The 21,646-nt window shown below is 36.8% G+C and overlaps 2 protein-coding genes across 4 annotated transcripts; one reads left to right on the top strand and one right to left on the bottom strand.

The window, feature by feature from the left end:
- Positions 1–331: 331 nt before the first annotated feature.
- LOC110462534 (MOG interacting and ectopic P-granules protein 1-like) lies at positions 332–11,891 on the bottom strand. 2 transcript variants are annotated; one of them, XM_021516524.1, is made up of 3 exons: positions 11,786–11,891; positions 8,889–9,015; positions 332–8,202 (listed from the first exon to the last, which is right to left on the bottom strand). In XM_021516524.1, the coding sequence occupies exon 3, from the start codon at positions 8,151–8,153 to the stop codon at positions 3,939–3,941; it is 4,215 nt and encodes a 1,404-aa protein (XP_021372199.1). In that variant the 5' UTR covers positions 8,154–8,202; positions 8,889–9,015; positions 11,786–11,891; the 3' UTR covers positions 332–3,938. The 2 variants fall into 2 exon arrangements, with proteins under 2 accessions (XP_021372199.1, XP_021372191.1); XM_021516516.1 differs by lacking the exon at positions 8,889–9,015 and having other exon boundaries at positions 373–8,202.
- A 2,831-nt stretch (positions 11,892–14,722) lies between these two features.
- On the top strand, positions 14,723–19,802 carry LOC110462517 (tumor protein p53-inducible nuclear protein 1-like). Of its 2 annotated transcripts, none has more exons than XM_021516500.1 (3): positions 14,723–14,896; positions 15,833–15,964; positions 16,327–19,802. In XM_021516500.1, exons 2-3 carry the CDS (start codon positions 15,841–15,843, stop codon positions 17,010–17,012), a joined length of 810 nt encoding a protein of 269 aa, XP_021372175.1. In that variant the 5' UTR covers positions 14,723–14,896; positions 15,833–15,840; the 3' UTR covers positions 17,013–19,802. The 2 variants fall into 2 exon arrangements, with proteins under 2 accessions (XP_021372175.1, XP_021372184.1); XM_021516509.1 differs by having other exon boundaries at positions 14,727–14,896; positions 16,582–19,802.
- Positions 19,803–21,646: the final 1,844 nt, after the last annotated feature.

Below are 21,646 nucleotides of genomic sequence, written 5' to 3'. Positions count from 1 at the left end.
ACCATCATAGGTAGGGGACTGATAAACTATATGACTGACAGACAGACATGGTGATTCACAGGTAAGGGACTGATAAATTATATGACTGACAGACAGACATGGTGTGATTCTATTGTGTCAACACCATCATAGGTAGGGGACTGATAAACTATATGACTGACAAGACAGACGTGGTGATTCACAGGTAGGGGACTGATAAATTATATGACTGACAGACAGACATGGTGTGATTCTATTGTGTCAACACCATCATAGGTAGGGGACTGATAAACTATATGACTGACAGACAGACATGGTGATTCTATTGTGTCATCACCTTCATATGTGAGGGACTGGAAACCAAGGTCAGTCATCAAACACTGTCAATATTTCTTTGTAACAAGAATTCCAGGTAACATGAATGAGAATGTGCAGATACAATAAATGACAGTTAATAATAACATAGAAGTCATTTGAGATTTGACATATATTTACGCATTTGCTTTTTATTACAATGTACCATCAAATAAACATCTTCTACGTTTACCAGAGAAATTTCTCTTGGAACTGAAACAATATTCAACACCAATTTCACTGAAGTGAGCACTACAGAAGGTTTTTATGACCAGTTCTACCAAAACGTACTATGTAACCGGTCTACAGTCGCACACACAAGGTAGAGAGTTAAATATACAACATACACCATACAAATATACAAACAAATACAGTAGATTACATCAGGGATACCACTTTTAAGACGGAAGATATTTTGAGCTGGTTCCAACTCTTCTCTACCCACACTGCATATTTTACTAGGTATGGCACCTTTTTTTTTCTATCACATTCATTTTGTATTTTGAAGAATTCTGGCAAATGCAAAGAATTATAGGTGAAATCCAACTGATGTCACATGTATAAGGTTTGACGTTCAATTAACAGCCAAGGTCTTTCAAAGACGTTTAGAACTAAAAGGCTACATTGATAGATTTAGATTATTTAACACAGACCTTTAGGTCAATTTTCTTAAAATCATTCTGTTAATACTTATAATTAAGAGCTTGGTCTCAGTAGATCTGTACAGGTGTACAAATTTTACTTGTCCATAGCTAGAGGATTACATTGAAAAATTCAGTGTTCATTTTATAGCAAAACATCACATCAAGTTTACAATTGTCATCACAATCTGTCATTGGGTACTTTATATTAAACCATACAGAACATGAACTCTACAGGAGACTCAATTGTGAGATATTTTATCATAAAGCCTAGGTCTTCTTACAGCACAACATATAAGTCTTGTTATGTTGAAAGTTTTAAAACATAACCTACTCCGGTTTTGAGACCCATATAAACCATATAACGCAACAACTTAAGTTTGTGTGACTTTCAAAATATGGTATGGTTTAAATTTAGATACTTTTGGTTTACAGACTTAGTGCTGTAGACTCTGATGTGATTAAAGTAAACACTGCTACATTTGATAACGAAATGTTAAATGCTTCAACTGTTTAGATTTAACACTTCTAATATTTTTGTCAGACTTTTAACACCTGAATTGTATCTATTGTTTGACTGTTACAGACAGACCTCTGTATGTTATACCAACTAACACAAATGTGTCTGCATTAACAAATAAGTTATTACTAAGAATGCCTTGTTTGGAACTTCCATCTATTGAGTACTATAGGTTACTAATGAAACAGTGAGAATAGCTACTGTTAAAGTGGATCACCAACTTAAAACTACACCAACAAAGCAGTCTATACATTTTTATAAAAAAAAAAAGAAGAAAAAAAAAGAAAAAAGATACAAGGTAGAGGTTTTCATGAAACTAACTTGCTAAAATGTAACTGTATACAAAATGCTTCAATTTATTACATGACAATAACATTTCTTCATCAGGAACAACACATAATCATAAATAGAGCCTTGTCCGAGTAGAGACAAGAATAAGGCAATGAAGATATATCTCTTTAATAGATTTGTTTTTAAACAATTATTTGAAGTAAAAAATCTGTTATGATGCTGTATATTCATATATATATTTATATAAAACAACAAATTAAAGTCAAGTTCACCCACACACATACACGCACATCTTAATCTGAGGAAAAAGTCAGAAAATTACTATGACACATAACAAACATGCACATTTCCAGTTGACCTTGCAATTTCAAAATTAGCGAGTGCATAACTGTAATCTAAACTGGACATTTAAATATCCCAGGAAGTATACACATGCATTAAAATAAGTCATTCAAGTTTTCCAAGTTCAAAATAACAAGGCTCAACTATTTACACAAAGGAGACAATTGAAACTGATGAGGTTTTATGGACATTAGGTGTAAAAGTACCAAAGTACGTATACTCTTACTCTTACATTGTAGTGTTACGACACAAGAATGATGATTTCAAGTACCCTCCCTCATCCTTCCTTAGATTAACTTTGACCTATTACAATGTGGCAAAATGTCCAGACAACTCCAGTAGGCCACATTCTTTTTTGCTGTTCTTTGGAAGATATTGAGGTACCGGTAAACAATTTTAAGGTCACTGCACTGCATTCCAATAGCCAATTAAATGGTCCATTTAATGCTTACAGTGCTGCAGACAAGCCAGGAAATTGTCTCAGCAAAATACCATGTACAACAAACATCAGTACAAAATAAACCTATTCAGAAAGTCGTTACTAATTGTAGAGTATTTATGAGGAATTATTTCTGTTGAATACTTAGTATCATGTAAAGGGACTTTCAGATTAAGTATACATGACATCATCCTTCAAGTGGGTTTAAAAAATCTCAATTCTTACTCGGACAATCATCGAAGATAAAGGCATTCATCAACTGCTGAAGCCTCGCACTGTCACAGAAGATAGTAAAGCTAATGGCTACCACACTACTTTTTTAAGAACTATTCCCAAAAAAATTCATTTTGAAATCCCTTGAAACTAATCAATTTGACTGTGTATCACTTGTGCGGGCTTGTCATTTTTACAAAAAGTTGATCTAAACCTCAAAACATGTAAAATTAATCTGAATACCGTAGTTTATGTCCAAATATAGCTGTAACAAATTCTCAGGTCCCTGTGCTCAAGACATTTCTTTATATTCTATCATACACCAGACAACAGGGATAATTCTGGAGGGGGCCATTGACCCCTCCATGTTCCAATTTTCTTTAAATTTTACATACAATGGCCCCTCTTAGTTTTGATATTGACTAACAATTGCTTAAATGGCCCAATGCTATCAAATTCCAGGATTAAAATTAGACAAAGCATTGGGAAACGATGATCAAGGACCAGATTAACAATTCCTGCATTATGCATACCATTGATTCTTTGATAGGTAAGAATTACTAGTGTACTTCTAGCTCTACTTTGCATTTATGAAAGAATAACATGTATGGTTTCAGCCACTCTCTTATAATTATTAGTAACACGAGTCTGATGGTACAAACAATAAATTGTTGAAAAAAAGGTGGAATATCAACATGTGTAAATTGTAATCATGAAACTCCAGGGGTTTTGCCAGTGGTTTTGTCCAAAAATTGGGAATATTTGAACATTTTGCTAAAACTTAAGAAAATAGTACCACTCCCAATTTTAATTGTTTGCTTTTACTCAATTATGCAACAAAATATATAAGCTGTTGAAAAGTTTCAGTTTTTCTTTAGAAATTTATGAAGATCAACTGACAGGTTGGACAAATTTACAGGTAGTTTGCAATTGGGACAATACAGGGCTAACATCTAATCAGCAATGGTTCCCTTTACTGGGCCCTTTAAATGTCTGGCAAAAATCCCTGAACTCATGTGTTATACACATAAATCTAACGGATGCAATCTATAGAAATGCTTCTCCAATGTTAGCTGACAACAACGCCATAAACAATGACGAGTACCTCACCACCAATAAATAATTGTCAAGAATTAAATTGCTATAATGCCACAAAGGGTTATTGAGGAGCTACATTGTCACCATTTCCATCATCTTTAGTCTGACTAACTTTTTCTATCTCTTCAACTGGAGCATTGACTTCATCTTTAGACTGTTCGTTAGCTTGCTCAGTACTTTCTTTTTGAACTTTAACTTGCTCTGCAGCTTCATCCTTCATTTCCTCAGTAGTTTCGTCATTGCTTTCTTTTTGAACTTTAACTTGCTCACTAGCTTCATTCGTCGTTTTCTCAGCAGCTTGCTCATTACTTTCTTTTTGAACTTTAACTTGCTCTCCAGCTTCATCCTTCATTTCCTCAGGAGTTTCGTCATTGCTTTCTTTTAAAACTTTAACTTGCTCACTAGCTTCATCTGTCGTTTCCTTAGCAGCTTGCTCAGTACTTTCTTTTTGAACTTTAACTTGCTCTCCAGCTTCATCCTTCATTTCCTCATCAGCTTGATCATTATATTTCTTTTCAACTTGTACTTTAGCATCATCAGTCATTTTATCACGAGATAGCTCCTCAGTTTCCTCGTCTGGCTTCATTCGTTTAATGCCTGGCACATAAATGTCACCATCATCATCTTCAGATGCTGACCGTTTCCTATCTTCAGGAGGGCGCAAATCTATAACCACTGTACCAGCCACAGGCAACAATGGTTCCTTTTTCCGAGTGGCCTCCTTTATCTGTTTCTGTGACATCCGTTTCAGACGGACAACACATTTCTTCAGATGAAATAATGAAATATGTCTTGTGTATGCATTAGGTTTAAGGTTTTTGACCCCACACATTGGGCAGTTTCTGACTGAGCCAGAGCGACAAACGTGGGTCTTGAGATCACTGTTCTGAGCCACAACCATGCCGCAACTGCTGCAGGTGGCATGGGTGCCCAGACAATGCAGTGTAAGTTGTGTGTTGTCTGCAAATTGTTTACAACAGAAAACACAGAAATTGTTCCTCACAAGTCCAGATCCTTTACCTCCGGTAGTAGTAACACTGGTTTTGGGTCCAACCACAACTGTCTTGGGTGCAGGTTGTTTAACAGGAGGTGGTCTGGCAGGTGTGCTTGGTGGGTTGTTTGCTCCTTTGATAAGCACTCCATGGGCAGCAGCCATGTGAATCTCGAGATCCTTCCTGTTGGTGGACAAACTCCCACAAAACATGCAGCGTTTCAGCATCATACACTCCCCAGTGCTAAGTCGATGAAACTGGAGCAGATGAGTGTATAGATTTGCCTGGCGTTGATGGCAAATCCAGCAAGTGTTGTCGCCAGTGATTGTCACCGATGGCTGTTTAGGTGCAGCAGCAGAATGTTGAGTAGCTAGTCTGTGTTTGGACAATCCCTGTGTTGTCCAAAACCTACTCTTACATACTTCACACAGGAGGGGAGCGACGTCCCGATTGAAAACATGCTGTGGTATGTCAATTTTGTGCGCATAGAAAAAATGAATTCTCAACGACATTCTGTCTTTCACGTAACCTCCACATATTTCGCACACTTCAAATGTTGGTCCTGCTGTTTGTTTGGCCGGTTGAGACACCGTCTTTTTAGCAATGGATTGGGGAGGCTTCTGTGGAGGCTTCTGTGGTTGATTGGGACCTTTGGCTCGCATAAGCAACTGATTAACTGTAGTATTTCCTTTGTATGTAGCAGGTGGCCGTACAACAACTTGCATAGGGTTTCTCACAGGTTGGTTGTTTTGTGGAAACCGAGGAGGATTTTTTTGCTGTCGACTTGCTAGTGCTGCTGCCTGGTTGCTGTAGACCACCCCTGGAATTTGTGTTGCAGCACGTATTGATGGTCGAGTAAAGTTGTTCTGTTGTAATTGATTAGCAAGCAGAGGTCCCTGTGCCAGTCGGGGTTGTATTGATGTAGGTGGCTTGATGATATGCCGCGTGTTGTGATTGTGTTGTTGAGCTACTTTAGCAGCAGGAGGTTTAGGTGGCGGCGGCGGCTTCTTGATTTGGTACTTGTAATATATGTTTTTCAAACAGTAGTTGATGTCTGTGTGATGCGGGGCCTGATTTTGATTGGCTTTGAAATGTTTCATACATTTCCATTTGTGATTTGTCAACTTGTTTTTACTATTATGTTCATAGTAGCATAGGCCACATTGCCAGAAGGCCGGTTTACTGTACACACGACCAACCTTGTTGTGTTCAGACTCCATGTGAAAGGAATACTTTGTTCCGTCATTTGTTTCAAAATTACAGTGAGCACAAGTCATTGAACCTTGGGGGTTCAATGGTGGCTGCATGTGAGGATGTTCCTTGTGAAAGTTCATAACATTTTCAGATTCTGTCTGAAAACCACAACTACATTTATGTTTCTTCATTGCCATGTGAGAAAGTTTATCCTCCAATTCTTTTACAACTTTCTTCATTTTCTCTAGATTCTCCTTTTCTACATCATTCAATTTGCCTGCTTCCTTTTTCTTAGTTTGTACGTGAGTGATTTGCTTGTAAGCAGATTCCTTAACTATATCGCTTCCAAGATCAAACAGAAACTTGGAAGGGGCACTTAACTCTGCTTTCTTGTTGACGTTACATAATCCCATCCAGAAGGTGTTGTCAGGTTTATGACTTGCAATTTCCCATTTGACTAGATCGATCATTTCCCAGCTGGCCAACGGTAGATCAGCATCTCTTTCTATTGTTTCAATGCCCTTTTGAACACTGTATGTCTCTTGTTTTTGGCCAGACCCTTGTTTTACAGGAGTTACAGGTGGAGAGGTAAATGTTTTAGCTTTAGCGTTCAAACTAGCTGTCATTATTGGCTTCTTAGACATGATGGACTTCTTTGGGTCAATCAAGTATTGCGTTGAAGTTCCAGCAATGCCAGAGGACGAAACCGGAACAAGGACGGACTTTCCTGCAACCATTACAGACTGCATGTACTGAGATGTTCCTGTTGTTGTTTGAAGGTGTATGGGGTAGTACTGTACTTTTCCACCCTGAGCAGACTTCGACTGTGTCTTACTAACCACTTGGTTCGGTGATGCGTTTGGCAGTATGTACTGCTGCTGCTGCAGAGATTTGGAGCTTTGTAGAGACACGCTGATTTTGGCATCAGATTTCTGTAGTATATTTGGTATTGAAGCTTTTACAGGTGCTCTTACTGGTGGCGGTACTTCTGGCCGAGGCTGAGTGATAGCTTTATCCTTAACAACCTCTTCCTCTTTCTCACTACCACTGTCATCCTCGTTAATTGTGATGATGAATTCTGAACCATCTTCATCAGTCAGAGTATCAATGGACTTGGCATCCTTTTTGCTTTGCTCTTCTTCAGAATTACCCTGTTTCTTGACTTGGGAGTCTTCCTCTTTAGAAATATCTTTTTCTTTGGGACCTTCCTCTTTTGAACTTTCCTTTGCTATGGACGCTTCCTCTTTAGAACTGTCTTTCACTTCTTTCTTCTTCGATTCATCAAATATTTCAGAATTGCAGTTTGTCATGTTAATGTCAAATCCACTCTTTTCAGATTTATCTTCGCTTTTGTCGTTTTCACTAGATTTGGTATCGTTGTTAGATGAAGGTTTGGAATCTTGTGCAACATTTTCACTTTTTAAAGAATTTTGTTCGTCTTTGGAAGCTTTTTGTTCCGTACTACTGATCATTTCCACACTGGATTCCTCCTTTGCTTCTTGGGCAATGTTGTTTTCTTTATTACTTTCATCACCCTTGTTGTTTTGAACACTTTCTTCTGATGTTTGTTTTGCTATTTCTTGGTTATTAAAGTTATCTGCTTGCGGGCATTCTTCCGCTTCACATTTTGTATCATTGCTATCTGTTTCCATTGGCGATTCATTCACATTACTATCCGATTTGCTCTCATCAACCTCCATTTCATCCTCCTTGATTTTAGACTCGTCCACATTTTCCATAGGGTCTACTGCTGGTAGGTCGTCTGACTTTCCACATTTAGTAACTTCTGTGTGCTTGTCATTTACCTCGTCACTGCAAACACTGTTAGTATTTAGACCATTTTCTTTGACAGTTTTCTCCTTGGAATTGTCGCATATCCTGTCATCTACTGTTGCAGTTCTGTTGCATGCATCAGGCATGTCAGCATTCTCACTAGACCCATTCTGTGACATTGCTTCTTTAAACTTTTTAATGGAATTGATACGGTGATTATCTGGATCCTCTATTTTACCATCAGCATGGTCAGGTCCCTCCTCCATGTTTCCATTCACTGCAACACTCTCTATACCACTGGCCTCTGCAGACATCATGAATAGTCACCAGACCAGCAGTCATCAGAGGGATGCTTACAGCTACTGCCTGTAATTAAAATAAATCTATTTAGAACATAGCAAATTGTAGATCTTTATTTTTTCAAATATAGACAGGTAACACAATCGAGTGACAAATATGTCTTTCTACCTTTTTGGGCTTCAAGCCAGACTGATGTTTATCATTCGTAGCTTGTTACAGTATAACTGTTAGTCGAGCTATAGCTATCGGATACCATCACATCATGATCATGTGAATATGCCATACAAGGCTCTGTATGATCAGCCTACATTCATCAGTTTAGTACGTACATGAGTGCATTAATGCTAGTATGGAAATATATATTTCACAATGGCTTCAGTCCCAGTAAAATATGTCTGCACAAAAAACTGGGACAATCTTAGACGGTAAATGTGTGGAATGGATTTAATAATAAAATTTTAAATTTCCTTATTTTTGAGGGGGATAATTTAAGAAATAACACAAACTTGATATATTTTCAGGTTTTTAAAATATTAATATGGGATTTAAATTTGGTTTTATACCTGCCTGGAATAGGGTATATATATATATAATATCAAAGTTTTACTTTAGACACACAATGTACATATTAGATGCTGCGACGCGTTTAATACATACATGTATATACATATGTTTGTGTATAAAGTAAAACTTTGATATTACATATTTCCAAACTGACGAATCTTACTGAAGAGTCTGCATACAAAACTTGCCTTGTTTGTTCGCCCATTAACTTGTTTGCATTCAATGAGCAAGTTATCCCAATACTGGATTGAGTCTGTTTGAGCGAGATAAAATTGTTAGGGTTGGAGGTCAAAACTGTATGGTCGGTTGGGGTACCTGAAACATACATATATTTTTTTGGTCTAATCAGAGTTTTTGGATTTTTCCTCCTTCTAATTAGTTCAGCTATTTATCTAGAAACCCATGTTTCTCTTTGGAATAATTTTTTACCATGAACTGTGATGTCCATATAGAAGATGATGTCATAAGGCATTGTTACTTCATCATGACATCATAATAGCCAATGAAATAATGTACATGGTGCCATCAACTAGTGGGTAACCAAAACTATTTACATACTCCTAACAGGTTTATCCAGTGAGCCAGCAGTGACTGATAACATGATGACCAACCATCATTTATTTGGGAACCTCGATTTCTCCCACAACCACTGTAGTTTCCTCACTCATTTTATAAACCTGCTAGGAGTCTGTGATCTATATAAAATATGTGCTTACAAAATCTGATATGTTTTTTATATGTTTTATGCTTATGATTTATGCTTATGTTATAATTAGTACTGTTCCTGCTTTTAACATGCTTGTGCGATCATCAAACTGTTTTCTGATTATTTTAGTAGTTCAATGTATGTAGTTATGCTGCAAAATCCTACCTTTTCTACTAGCATGCCTTTTACCTTGTTATTACTCTGTTTTTATACTTATGTTCGTCATAAAATAGCTCCACAGAGCTAATGTTCAATGTTATGCCATATACGACACTATATAAAGCTTCTTGTATCTTGTAGTTGGTAAACATTTTGGGTTAACCACTAGTGGGTACCACTCAGGACATGATTTCATTGGACAATCTTTGATACCGATAACTATATGACACTGACACGACTTGATAGTCGATGAAGGTAAATATCCATGTACATATTCAAAGTTACCGTAATGTTGAATATATTTCAGGAAAATAACTGTAATTAAATTGTAGCTTGTACTTGTACTAAGACAGCTGTCATTTTGTACATTTCTGGGGTTTTTCCTTATACTTGTATTCGTGTACTGATCGACGATTCTTCTGGGGGTAATGAAATAACTATGGTAAACCTTCGGTCAGTTCGTACAAAATTAAATAAATATTGTCAATCCTGTTTGAATTACACGAAATTATAGTCGCTTAAATAAAAAGTAGTTCAAGTTGACATCGGCAAAATTCACGGCTAGCAGTCAAGTCTTTGATATGGAACAACGACCGCCTTATTGCGATATATATTTGCAAATCTGGGGATGAATAATTGTATATATATCTTTCTTATATTCACTTAAATATTGATAAGCAATTATTAAGTTCAATTGCAAAGCAGAGACAAGTATGCAGGCCGCAAAGCAGTAGATGTTTTCTCGAGTAATGACAAAAGTTCAGTTGTACTGATCAGAATGCGGAGGGTGGATTGAAACTGCAGTTACGGATTAATAGTTTGATCAAACACCTGGTTAGATGTATTTGTTTTGGCACATGTTTAGGTAATATACCAATTAAGTTATAAATCAGTGATCGGTGGCCAGGTCGCGATTATATAATCAAATTGTAATCACAGTAATATCATGACAATACACACATCTGTCATCGATGTGACGGTAACATTCCGCGCTCCGTGTACTGTTAGGATATTATACATGGCCGGTGCCTAAAGATGTATGCCTGGTGCGTGCACATGTTTACAAGAACAAAACTCAATTACCGGTGACATGTGACTTATTTGTGTACAAATTAAATTGTCCTGCATTGATGACAACAATGGTCACACATGAGTACTACCTGTTATTCAGTAGTTAAACGCTGTCGATGCGCAAATAGATCAAGTTTAAGTGAGTTTCGCGAGGCTAGTATTGCATCGCCGATAGCCAACCTCGATCAATAATTACGAAAGTTCAGTACTCAAGTTGTGTGTTCGAACAAAAGACATTAAACATAAGTATTCTTTTTAAAAAATAATGATGTAGAAAAATCGGAAATTTTACATTTATGAAAAATGAAAATAATCATCTAACTGTATGCTCTTTGTAGTCAACATTACCATAAACCCGATTGTTTTATGCGACTTTGCTTTAATTTAATGAAATTTGAAATCTGAGAAAATATAGCTCAATACAGCTATAATTTAAAGGTGTATATAGCTATATAGATCAATCGGCAGTGTACTGGACCCGATTACCTCCACGATCAAACCCTTTTAATTCAAAAAATGTTGTTGAACTGCTTATGTGTGCCTTGTTACCTAGCGCAAGATATCGGGTAACTTAAGCCTATTGATTGATCACGGACAAAGGGAGACAATGAGCAAATTATAATAGTCAATGGACACTTTCACGTGTTGCTGTTGATGTAAACAAGGTAGATGTTCATGTATATCCATCTCGTTTTACATAAAATAAAGAGAAAGACACCAACAAATTTATTTCAAGTATGGTAAGTACGTCTTCCCATTCATTATTCAGCAAGATTCGCATTATGTAGGTCGCATAGACCCCGGTATATCGAAGTCGACACAACAGGAAGTTTCGATTGAATATAAATGATGCATTCTACAAAATTAGATCAATTTCAATTCCTATCCGTTTTTCTCTACAATATATTTTACATTAAACATTTCACTGTTCATCAGAAAAATATGAAAGGGATAACATATTAGCTTAAGTTAGCATTTTTTATAAACCATGCATCATGTTTTACCGCCATAATTCGCGCATTTCCTCTCGTCTAGAGCTCTTTTATCAGTGTAATAATTCAGGTAATAACAATCTACCTCACATGTAGATACATCTTTAAGTCATATATAACTTAAATGAAATCCATCAATACCTCAGGCGTATCTTACCAGTTAAAGCCAGACAAATTTCCAAATGTGTGTATGTTGGGTCATATCGGCCATATCCTCCTGTCTGTACAATGGCATCGACCAAATCCAAGATGGCGTCTACTTGGTCACGTGACAGGCTGAATTTGCTTTTGACGTAGGCAATCGTCATACATAATGATACGCTTCGACCAATCAAAATGCTTTATTACATTTCCCATAGTTCAGTGCGTTACATCCCATTAAAGACATCAGAGAAGTCATGTGACAGCCTCGTTCTGAAAAGTTCACGTTGTATGACGTCACATTGGAATCAAAATTATAGAAATGACGTCAAAAATGACTAAAAACAACGTTCTTGAACAATTGTATGTCAAAACTACATATTGTCAACGAAAAAAGCGAAACGTCACCAATTAAACATGAAATGACGTTAAAATAATGACGTTATATGAATAGTGAGGGTTTTCTGTTATATAGCCAAACTGCAATACATTAGTATCTCGGTTACAAACTGGTTATGTTTTCATAAAAATCAACGTCATATTAATCAATAGAGATTTGTTAACATGTAACGTTGTTTTAATATTACTTGATTTGATGTGATCACGTATAATACTTGATTTGATGTGATCACGTGTGGATTTAAGATCCTGCGTAATGTTGAGACATCTGACGTCATAAATGACGTTAACAAGTCAGGCTTTAACTATAATGTCCTAGGTTAAAATCAGAAAGCCTGTTGCCACAGAAGTTGTGTGCTTATAGTTGTAACTATAAATGGTTATCACATAAAGACCTTTTTTCGTGTATACATTACAGATATATTAAAGACAAAGTTATCTTGAACATTTCCCCCGATGATATGCTCATGCATAAGGGCAGTAACCGAAGTATAACTCTCAATATTTACCAAATAATTATATTATAACTATTATGATGTCTGACTTCTGTCGTTAAACTTTCTCCATTTTTTAAAATATATATTTAGTTAGTTTGATGCACACAAACATTACAGACTCCGACTATGCCGCCAATGTTAATTTGCTAATTGAGAAAATAATATCAGCTTACACTACATTACTTGTAGGTTGTCATCTTGACGTTGAACAGAGTCCTAACTACAAGGCCGATTGATCATATTGGGGTAATCGCCATTCTTAAATCTCGCGTCATCGCTGCACTAATTTGACCCTATCAGTAATTTGTCCATAAAAATAAAATCGATAAATTGTATGCTATTCTTATTTCTTGACAACAATGCGAAATTGATTTGTCGACGAACTCCGCCATCATACATGTCATAGCTTGTCCTAAATTTAGGCATATAGTTGGTATGGTGATACGGTCGAAGCGACTGTAAGTGACCCAATCACATTCTAGATTACCATGATAAGATTACCATAGCGATCAATTAGGTAGCTTCGCGTGCACGTATATAATTGATAATAATGTCCTAATATACAAGAGTACGTACATACCAAGAAAGACAACTCGAGTTTTACAAATTTATTCCTATATTCCCTTTGTACAATGAAATCTGATATCTTACCCTTTATGTTAATAAGTAATTCAAATACCTTAATTTTAGAATGTCAAAAACAAAACTAGATTTTTGGATTAATATATATCTTTGTACTTAAATAATTGATTGGTTAAAACTATATTTTTCAAATTGTCCTGTATGGAAATTAATAGTTACCCCGATCAGAACAGACATGATAGTGATAGGTATATAACTAGCGTCGATACTGTTTACAAGTGCCCGGATGAGCTTCAGTGGTCTGGAGTGCAGGCTTCAAACCTGTAGCCGATTAGCGTCGGAGTGGTTCAATTCCACCTTTCGGGCGTCTTTTACCAACATATATTTATGATATAATCACCTGATTTATTTTTCCCATAATTTATTTCCATACTACACATCAAAATGCCTTCTGGATCGTATCTACCACCAGATACATGTATTATACGTCTATGCTAACACTACTAGTTTTCAAGCAAATGTAATCGACAGACAAAGGACATCAGGATATAATTATAATACACAGCCTTCAAATTATAAGGATTAACGCCCATTTTCCTTCAAGCTAAAATAAATATTTAATAACTGATAACTATCTGGAAGTCAAAATGACGTCACATATTGTTTTTTTCCCAGATATATACGTCTCTGATTGTAGCATGCCAACTAGAGGTGACAGTTTTGACCGAGGTGAGACCAATGCGCATGCCATTTATGTAATGCAAAAACAGACTCGAACAGAGGACTGACCCCTGGGGGACCCCGATTCGACAATATATATATATAACTATAACCAGAGACGTATATATATCATATTATAAGGGGCATTTATAATATAATGTTTTAAGTAATTCGATCATATTGCTATAATTAGAGAAAAAATAATATCTATATAACGTCCGACTAAAAACCTAGCTGCTTTCATCCTTCATCGTACGGTTATTTCAAAGGAACAACTTCTTTCATTCATATCTTTATTCCTCCAAACATGAATATCTCTTATATTGCATATATACATTATATGCAAAGAAATAACTGCTTCATAACACTGCTCGGATATTGTTTTATTTATAGCTGTTCCGGTGTTCACCGGACGCTAACGATAAACCTCGTTCCCTGACCCTTCTGTTGATCAAGACTACATCATCGCTGCAATTGGTATATAATGCAGACGAAAATTTCAACCTTGGAGACTATATTTAATTGTAAATATAAAAACACAAGCACGACAGACAATACGGGCAGTAATTCGCGCAGTTCCATACAAAATTGGTCGAAGTTTTGTCTGGAATCATAGGGTCTGGGATCTGTCAAATTATCACAACATTAGCACGTGATCAATATATGCGCACGCATATCCGTTGCCATATACGGGACAAAAATCTCATAAATATTCATTAGATTACCATATATGGACCGCCTTCAGCCAATCAAAAAGCGCCATCAAAACGTAAACACGACTGCGTCGTTGCATTCATCTGTCAGACGGAGGGAAACAGCTGATTCGAGAAAAACACTGCAGAAAATTAACAGATTTTCACTGAAATTTGTCGTAGTTTCCATAAAGAGTGATCGGAATTGATAGAAAGATTATTCGGGTACAGAGTCAGGTAAGTTTAAAAGAAATCTGTACGGGTATTTTGCAGAATTCTGATCGAATATGCGTGACAGGCGATCGACCTTCATTCCTTCATTTTTTACGCCAATCCTGCAAACCAGTTCTTACTGTGATGACTTTGCTTAATGATTTTTACGAATTTGAAATATAGGTACTGGGAATGGTGCCAACACGATGAACTAGCCTAACTTACCAGGGCGTGCTTTTGGACGAATTTAAATTGATTGACGAATAGGGTTTTTCTTTGTTGATTTGAATGTGGTGTCTAACAAAGGGCGTTAGCCTACTTGTCCGCGTCTAATTATCACTGACGCTAGCTCTAGCAGATGCCTATTGATTATGGGTAAATTCCATCAACGAAAAGGTTTAGTTCATTTAAAATTTACAAATGGAAATCAATTTCTAAATTTAAACCATAAAATTGCACATTTCAAAATTATGATGACCGACCTGGGGTTGAGTTTGATACCCGTTACGTGATTCAAATTCGGGTTTTGCTCTTGGGGTTTCATATCATATGTACTGTATGCGTGTGAAAAGGCAGTCGTTTTGTAGACAACCGATCTCGATTAGCTATGCACAAGCTTAAGGTAGCAGTTATAGTCTGCAATTTTCATATATATTTTATGTTTCAAATGTTATGACAATGGTTGTGTCTAGGTCAGGCCTATAAATAATTCTTACTGCCCTGGATTGCTGATTGCATCACGTATTGCAAATTCACTGTATACGTGATCTTTTATAGCAATGATGTCACATAGGAACTTGTCCACCTTTAATCATAAAAGGATATGACTGAAGTGGTGCTGATGTGTTTCAATTTGTACCGATTCCAGCAAACAATGATAATGTAGTTCGAAGAAATTCGATGATTATATATAATTCTATATGTTAAATCTCTAATTGGATTTTTTTTTACATAATCAAGGTAGCAAGATGCTGACAAGTGTGGCTAGCTATCTGTTCGGGGGCTCTAGTGCCGAGGACATGGAGACTGCACCAGTTGAGCTGGAGACTAAACCTGCACCCGACCAGGACTGGGTCATCGTGGATGTACCGGGTAATTTAAATACTTAACCATTGATTATTAAAATTCAGAGAAAAAGCTAAACAAGAGGAATATCCAGTCTGTTATTTTAGATAACAAAGACAGCTTACACACAGTCAATCTTATTAACAAATGTAGGACTTATACAGATTCTTCATACAGGATGTCCTCAGATGTTTAGCTCTTTTTCGGAATTTTAATACTGAAAGATAATCAACAGTTGGCAATTAAAACCATTCAATATTAAAAAGTGGATAATGCACTGTGTGATAATTTAATAAAAAAAAAAGTGCTATTTTTGTTTAAAGTAAATCTGATTGTATGGGTGTAAATTGGTTGAGCATTACTGTATAGTACAGTATTGTTCATTGCAGATACAGCATGCAAATCTACAACTTCGCCACAAGCTGAAATTCTTGGTCATAAAAAATGTTGCCGACTTGTGCGAATAGCAAATCCTGTATATAGTGACAGTGATTCTGAAACTGCCTCCAATTGCCACCCGGCAAGCCAAACTCCATCCACTCCCGGCTCCTTGAGCCCCGTGGGACATTCCAGATACTGTTTGAACGCTAAAATTGGTTTTCATGAAAGTTGGATTCTTACACCTCCTCCATGTTTTACTGCAGGCGGCGCCACATCTTCCCAGGTAGGCATGGATCCAATGGAAAATCTCCTCATAGAGCATCCCAGCATGTCTGTTTACAACAGTCATTGTTCTGGAGGAAGTGCAGGTGAGGAAAGTGACTTATCCGAGTCTTCCACAGATAATATTTCTAGAACAATTCAAAAACGTGGCCTCCGTCCAAGAAATGCTCACGGTGTTGTTGTGCAGCAGTCACCACGCAAACCCCAGGCTCTGGCAGCAAGGGCTCAGACCGATTCAATTAAATCCTCCCAAAGGTCGAAGCAGTACAAGGAGACTCGCCGCCTTACACGAGCCACCATTGACAGGCACAACAAGACCACTGGACAACGCACAACCGCCAAACGTGGCTATAACTGTCAACGCATCAACTGTCCAAAGAGCTGCGTTCAGACCTACCAGGCCAAGCACTAATGTAACTGAGCGTCTAGTAATCGGAGTTATCCTATCAATTTAGCCCCTAGCTCTGACTGGTTGTTGTTTATGTATACAGTTAGTAGTTAACACCCAAATTTATTAAGTAATATTTTGCTAACTTTACTAATTGTATATCTGTATATGGTCAGTTGTTATACCTGTTTATTTGTTAATTTTCAATCCATGCAATTGTTATTTCAGTGAGTAAGTCTTTTTCAATTAGACAATAAGAGTACAGTAAAGAGTACATGTTTTTTTACAACTGCGTCACCATTCAATACTGCATATATATAATTCAAAAGAAAAAACATTTTCTACAGAAATAATCTACAAATAACAACCTTGGTGCTCTTGTGATTTATTTTTATGAAAATAATATCTGATACAGATAGTGGTAATTCAGACAGCACATTGCCATACTTATAATAATTCTGAATCAACTGTAAATATAAACATTAATTATTTACTGCAGCACAAACATGTTATTGATGTAAGGTATTTTAGTGATTATCTTGTACAATTTTTGTCATCTTCTGAGTATACAAGATCTGAATAAAAATGTCGCCATAGTCAAAACTTTTACTTGACATTTTATTATATTACTGTCCATGCTCAATATCAGGAATTAACATGACGAAAGTGTCGGAGATCCACACAAAATTTTAAAATCTGAGTGAACTGAAATACAAACAGCTAGGTTATTGTTTGAAATTAATGTACTTTTTTAGTTTGTATATCTGCATGTAGTATAAATTTTAATATTGTGCAAATAAATGTTTTTATTTTCACAGTTATCTCAGAGGATTGCCATTATTATGAAAACTTGTGTTTTATGTTCAGCTATTTCATTGAGACAAAGACATGTAAGATCACCATGTCATTATATACACGTAAGTTGATTATTACTTGGTGCTGGCCTTGAGGAACAACATCCACTAAGATTTGATCATTTTTGTTCTTCTCAGGTAAATTAATCTGGTGCATTACCTGTCATGTTAAGTAAAATAGTCTATACAGATGCTCTACTCCAACATTCAGTAGCTAGTTCATATATAAGCTGATCATTTGAGGAACAAAGTAAGTAGCTTGAAACTTCTACTTGCCTTATCCAAGTTTAGTCATTTGTAATAGTCATTTGTCTGTCATAATTCAGAAAGCTTTGGTAAATTTTGTTTGTTAGGTAAGTATATATATAAGTAAATACTGAAGTTATCCTACTGGATAAATGTATATAATCGGACAAACCAGTGTTAACTTTTGTTGTTGTAAATAGCAAGATGTTTGATATTAATATATTGTCTTCTGAATCCTTGTGATATACACAGAATCATACAACAGATAATTTATTGTTGAGAAAAGGAAGCATTGTGTCTGTTGTAGTGTGCAATACTGGATGTAATTAGTGAAATAATTAACAAGTTGAGTGTTGATGGCAGTGGACGGTACTAACAGTTACTTGTACATACATCATGTATATAGGTGTTTCATCTGTATATAGAGGTCATCTTGTCAGTACTGATAAAACAACAGCTAGTTTTAAGTAAATAGAACATTTATTATTTACCAATCATTGATTTCATATTCTTGTATATTTTTTTATCAATTTTTTTGCACCCGCTATAAACTTTGATGCGCAAATGAACATTTTACGAATTTTGAGAATGAAATATGTTTCCTATCAATGCATTCATTTTATCATCGTTTACATCATCACATTTTATCCAGGAGTTTCTGTTGATGGTAGTGTCAGACAGGTATCCGCCCCACTTCAATGGGTTCGCTCATTTCAACTGTTTGTCATTGCAGCATTTGTTGGTTTGCCATAAACTGAATGTACAGATACTTACATATCTAAAAGGTCCTTGTTGATATTGCATAAAGGTTATTGAAAATCTAATTGATTATAAATTAATATTATAAAGAAGTTTTGAAAGACCAGTGTTGCCAGCTTTACATCACAAGCTTTCAATGTAAATACATATAGTAAGGGTGTATCACCCGTATGAATATTCCAATACCCTCGACAACTGATACTATGTATTTATAAATCTATGCAAAATTTTGTCAAAATGCTGAGCATGGATAAGTGCAAATGATACGTAATTATTGATTAACAAGAAATGTGTAAGAGTTGTGTAAATTTTCTGATCAACTTCTGCCAGTACACCATGGTGGGTCTGAAAACTAACGAGTGATTTCCATACTGTTATATGTATATTTGTGTAAACTAGATCTCTATTGGACATTAGCTTGGTACAGTGAGAGTGTTAACTGTTATATCTGCTTCTGTCGCTGAAGACACTAAACAAATGAGAGTGGTTTCCTCTTGCAGTGGTTTGAGCGAATGAATAGCCATCTACTCTGCCACATTATCTTTTGGGTGGCTGAAGCTTGCCTTTTATTTGTAACACCTCAGGGAGTGGTTTCAAGTGGCATGCGAAAAAAATCTCTTTCTGCCTGACTATAGCTTATTTATAAATGGCACCATCTCCAGTCTTGCAATCATTGTCGCTCAAAGAATTTATCTTTTAATTGATTTTTTTTTCTCTGTATAATTTTTTAACTGTCTTTAAATTATTTATTAGTGTACGCTAGTGTTGCGGAGAGTTGATGCAAGTTGCCAGTACATGTCTAGTTGTTATGGGTGTTTGTGTGTAGTGGCTAGCAGTTTAACGGCAGAGAGGTACACACTTTGTAACGAGCAATTACATAAGAGATATTGTGAGACTAAAAACCTCATATTTGCATATTGTTAAAACAATAAAAAAAAGTTTTATTATGTTAACACTGACTTAGCTTTGTTTTTTTTATCTGAATAAGTTATAACAATGATGATACTAGTGAATATTACCTGACTTTGACAGTCAATGAGACCAAGCTTAAGAAAACATTGACAAGACTGTTTAGTCTTGGACTGCATTGACAGGGATGTCAATGGGAAAGTGTTGACAGCGATGTCAACAGGAGGGTGTTGACAGAGACGTTAATCGGAGGGTGTTGATAGATACTTCTCTTACCCTGGACAGGTGTATCCGCATTTTTACCGGTGTGAGATTTCCTTGTCTCACCCTAAAGTTGAGACGGGGGGATTCCCCTATTCCTTACAATGGCATGACGTCACTTTAACAATACAATGACGTCACGTCAACAATCCATCAACGTCACGTCAACCCTGAACTTAGCATGTAACGTTATCATTACATTGTGCATATGATGCACAATGAAAGAACAGGGTAAGAGAAAAAGAATCATTCATCCCCTTGTGGGTGAGATAGTGGAATCTCAACCCTCGGGGAAAGATTCTTTAGTTGCCAAACACTCGGCACAGGCTCGTGTTGGCAACTTAAGAATCCTCCCCCTCTGGTTGAGATTCTCCTATCTCGCCCCCAAGGGGGTGAAAGATTCTATTAATCAATAGGAGGGTGTTGACAGAGAAGTCAAAGGTAGGGTGTTGACAGATGTCAATGGGAGGGTGTTGACAGAGAAGTCAATGGGAGGGTGTTGACAGAAGTCAATGGTAGGGTGTTGACAGAAGTCAATGGTAGGGTGTTGACAGATGTCAATGGGAGGGTGTTGATAGATACATCAATAGGAGGGTGTTGACAGAAGTCAATGGGAGGGTGTTGACAGAGACATAAATGAGAGGGTGTTGACAGAGACGTCAATGGGAGGGTGTTGACAGAAGTCAATGGTAGGGTGTTGACAGACGTCAATGGGACGGTATTGACAGACGTCAATGGGAGGGTATTGACAGAAGTCAATGGTAGGGTGTTGACAGAGACATCAATGGGAGGGTGTTGACAGAGACGTCAATGGGAGGGTGTTGACAGAGACCTCAATGGGAGGGTGTTGACAGAAGTCAATGGTAGGGTGTTGACAGACGGCAATGGGGGGGGGTTGACAGACGTCAATGGTAGGGAGTTGACAGACGTCAATGGTACGGTGTTGACAGACGTCAATGGAAGGGTGTTGACAGGCGTAAATGGGGGGGGGTTGACAGAAGTCAATGGGAGGGTGTTGACAGACGTCAATGGTAGGGTGTTGACAGACGTCAATGGGAGGGTATTGACAGAGATGTCAATGGGAGGGTGTTGACAGAGACATCAATGGGAGAGTGTTGACAGATGTCAATAGGAGGTTGTTGACATGTCAATGGGGGTGTTGACAGATGTCAATGAGACTGTTATACAGATTTTGATGAGATGTTAAAGTGGAGGTGTTGACATGTCAGTGTTGATGAAGTGTCTGTAAAACCTGACTTATAACATGGTAAAGACTTACTTGAAGGCAAAATGACAAAACCATAAAATGTTCAGTAATCATTATCAATGATGGACAAAAAATTCTACATGAAAAGGCTGAAACAGTGGAATCAAATCTTACCACCCATCAGCCCCTGGGGGTCAGTCAGGGCTCATAGGTGCTTATTATCAAACTGCTACCTAATACTGATAATGCTAACCCAAATTGAATTACTTCCAATGGAATTAAACAAATGTTGGTTCAAAATGTGATTTCCCTATATAAACTATAGTAAAGTTTACCCCCTCCCCAGGGGGAAACATGAGACCCCAGGGTCAAGAAATTCACAATTTTGGTAAAGCACCTTAAGACCCTTCCATCTATGAAGA

This window comes from Mizuhopecten yessoensis, unplaced genomic scaffold (genome assembly GCF_002113885.1).
Source record: "Mizuhopecten yessoensis strain PY_sf001 unplaced genomic scaffold, ASM211388v2 scaffold1461, whole genome shotgun sequence".
NCBI classification, from domain to species: Eukaryota; Metazoa; Mollusca; class Bivalvia; order Pectinida; family Pectinidae; genus Mizuhopecten; species Mizuhopecten yessoensis.
The sequence above is the reverse complement of the archived record's forward strand: the minus strand, read 5'-3'. Positions and strand labels throughout refer to the sequence as shown.

Coding starts and splice junctions, on each gene's coding strand:
- LOC110462534 (XM_021516524.1), bottom strand. CDS start 8,153: ATGATGTCTGCAGAGGCCAGTGGTATAGAGAGTGTTGCAGTGAATGGA.
- LOC110462517 (XM_021516500.1), top strand. CDS start 15,841: ATGCTGACAAGTGTGGCTAGCTATCTGTTCGGGGGCTCTAGTGCCGAG. Junction 15,965..16,326: donor GGTCATCGTGGATGTACCGG/GTAATTTAAATA, acceptor TGTTCATTGCAG/ATACAGCATGCAAATCTACA.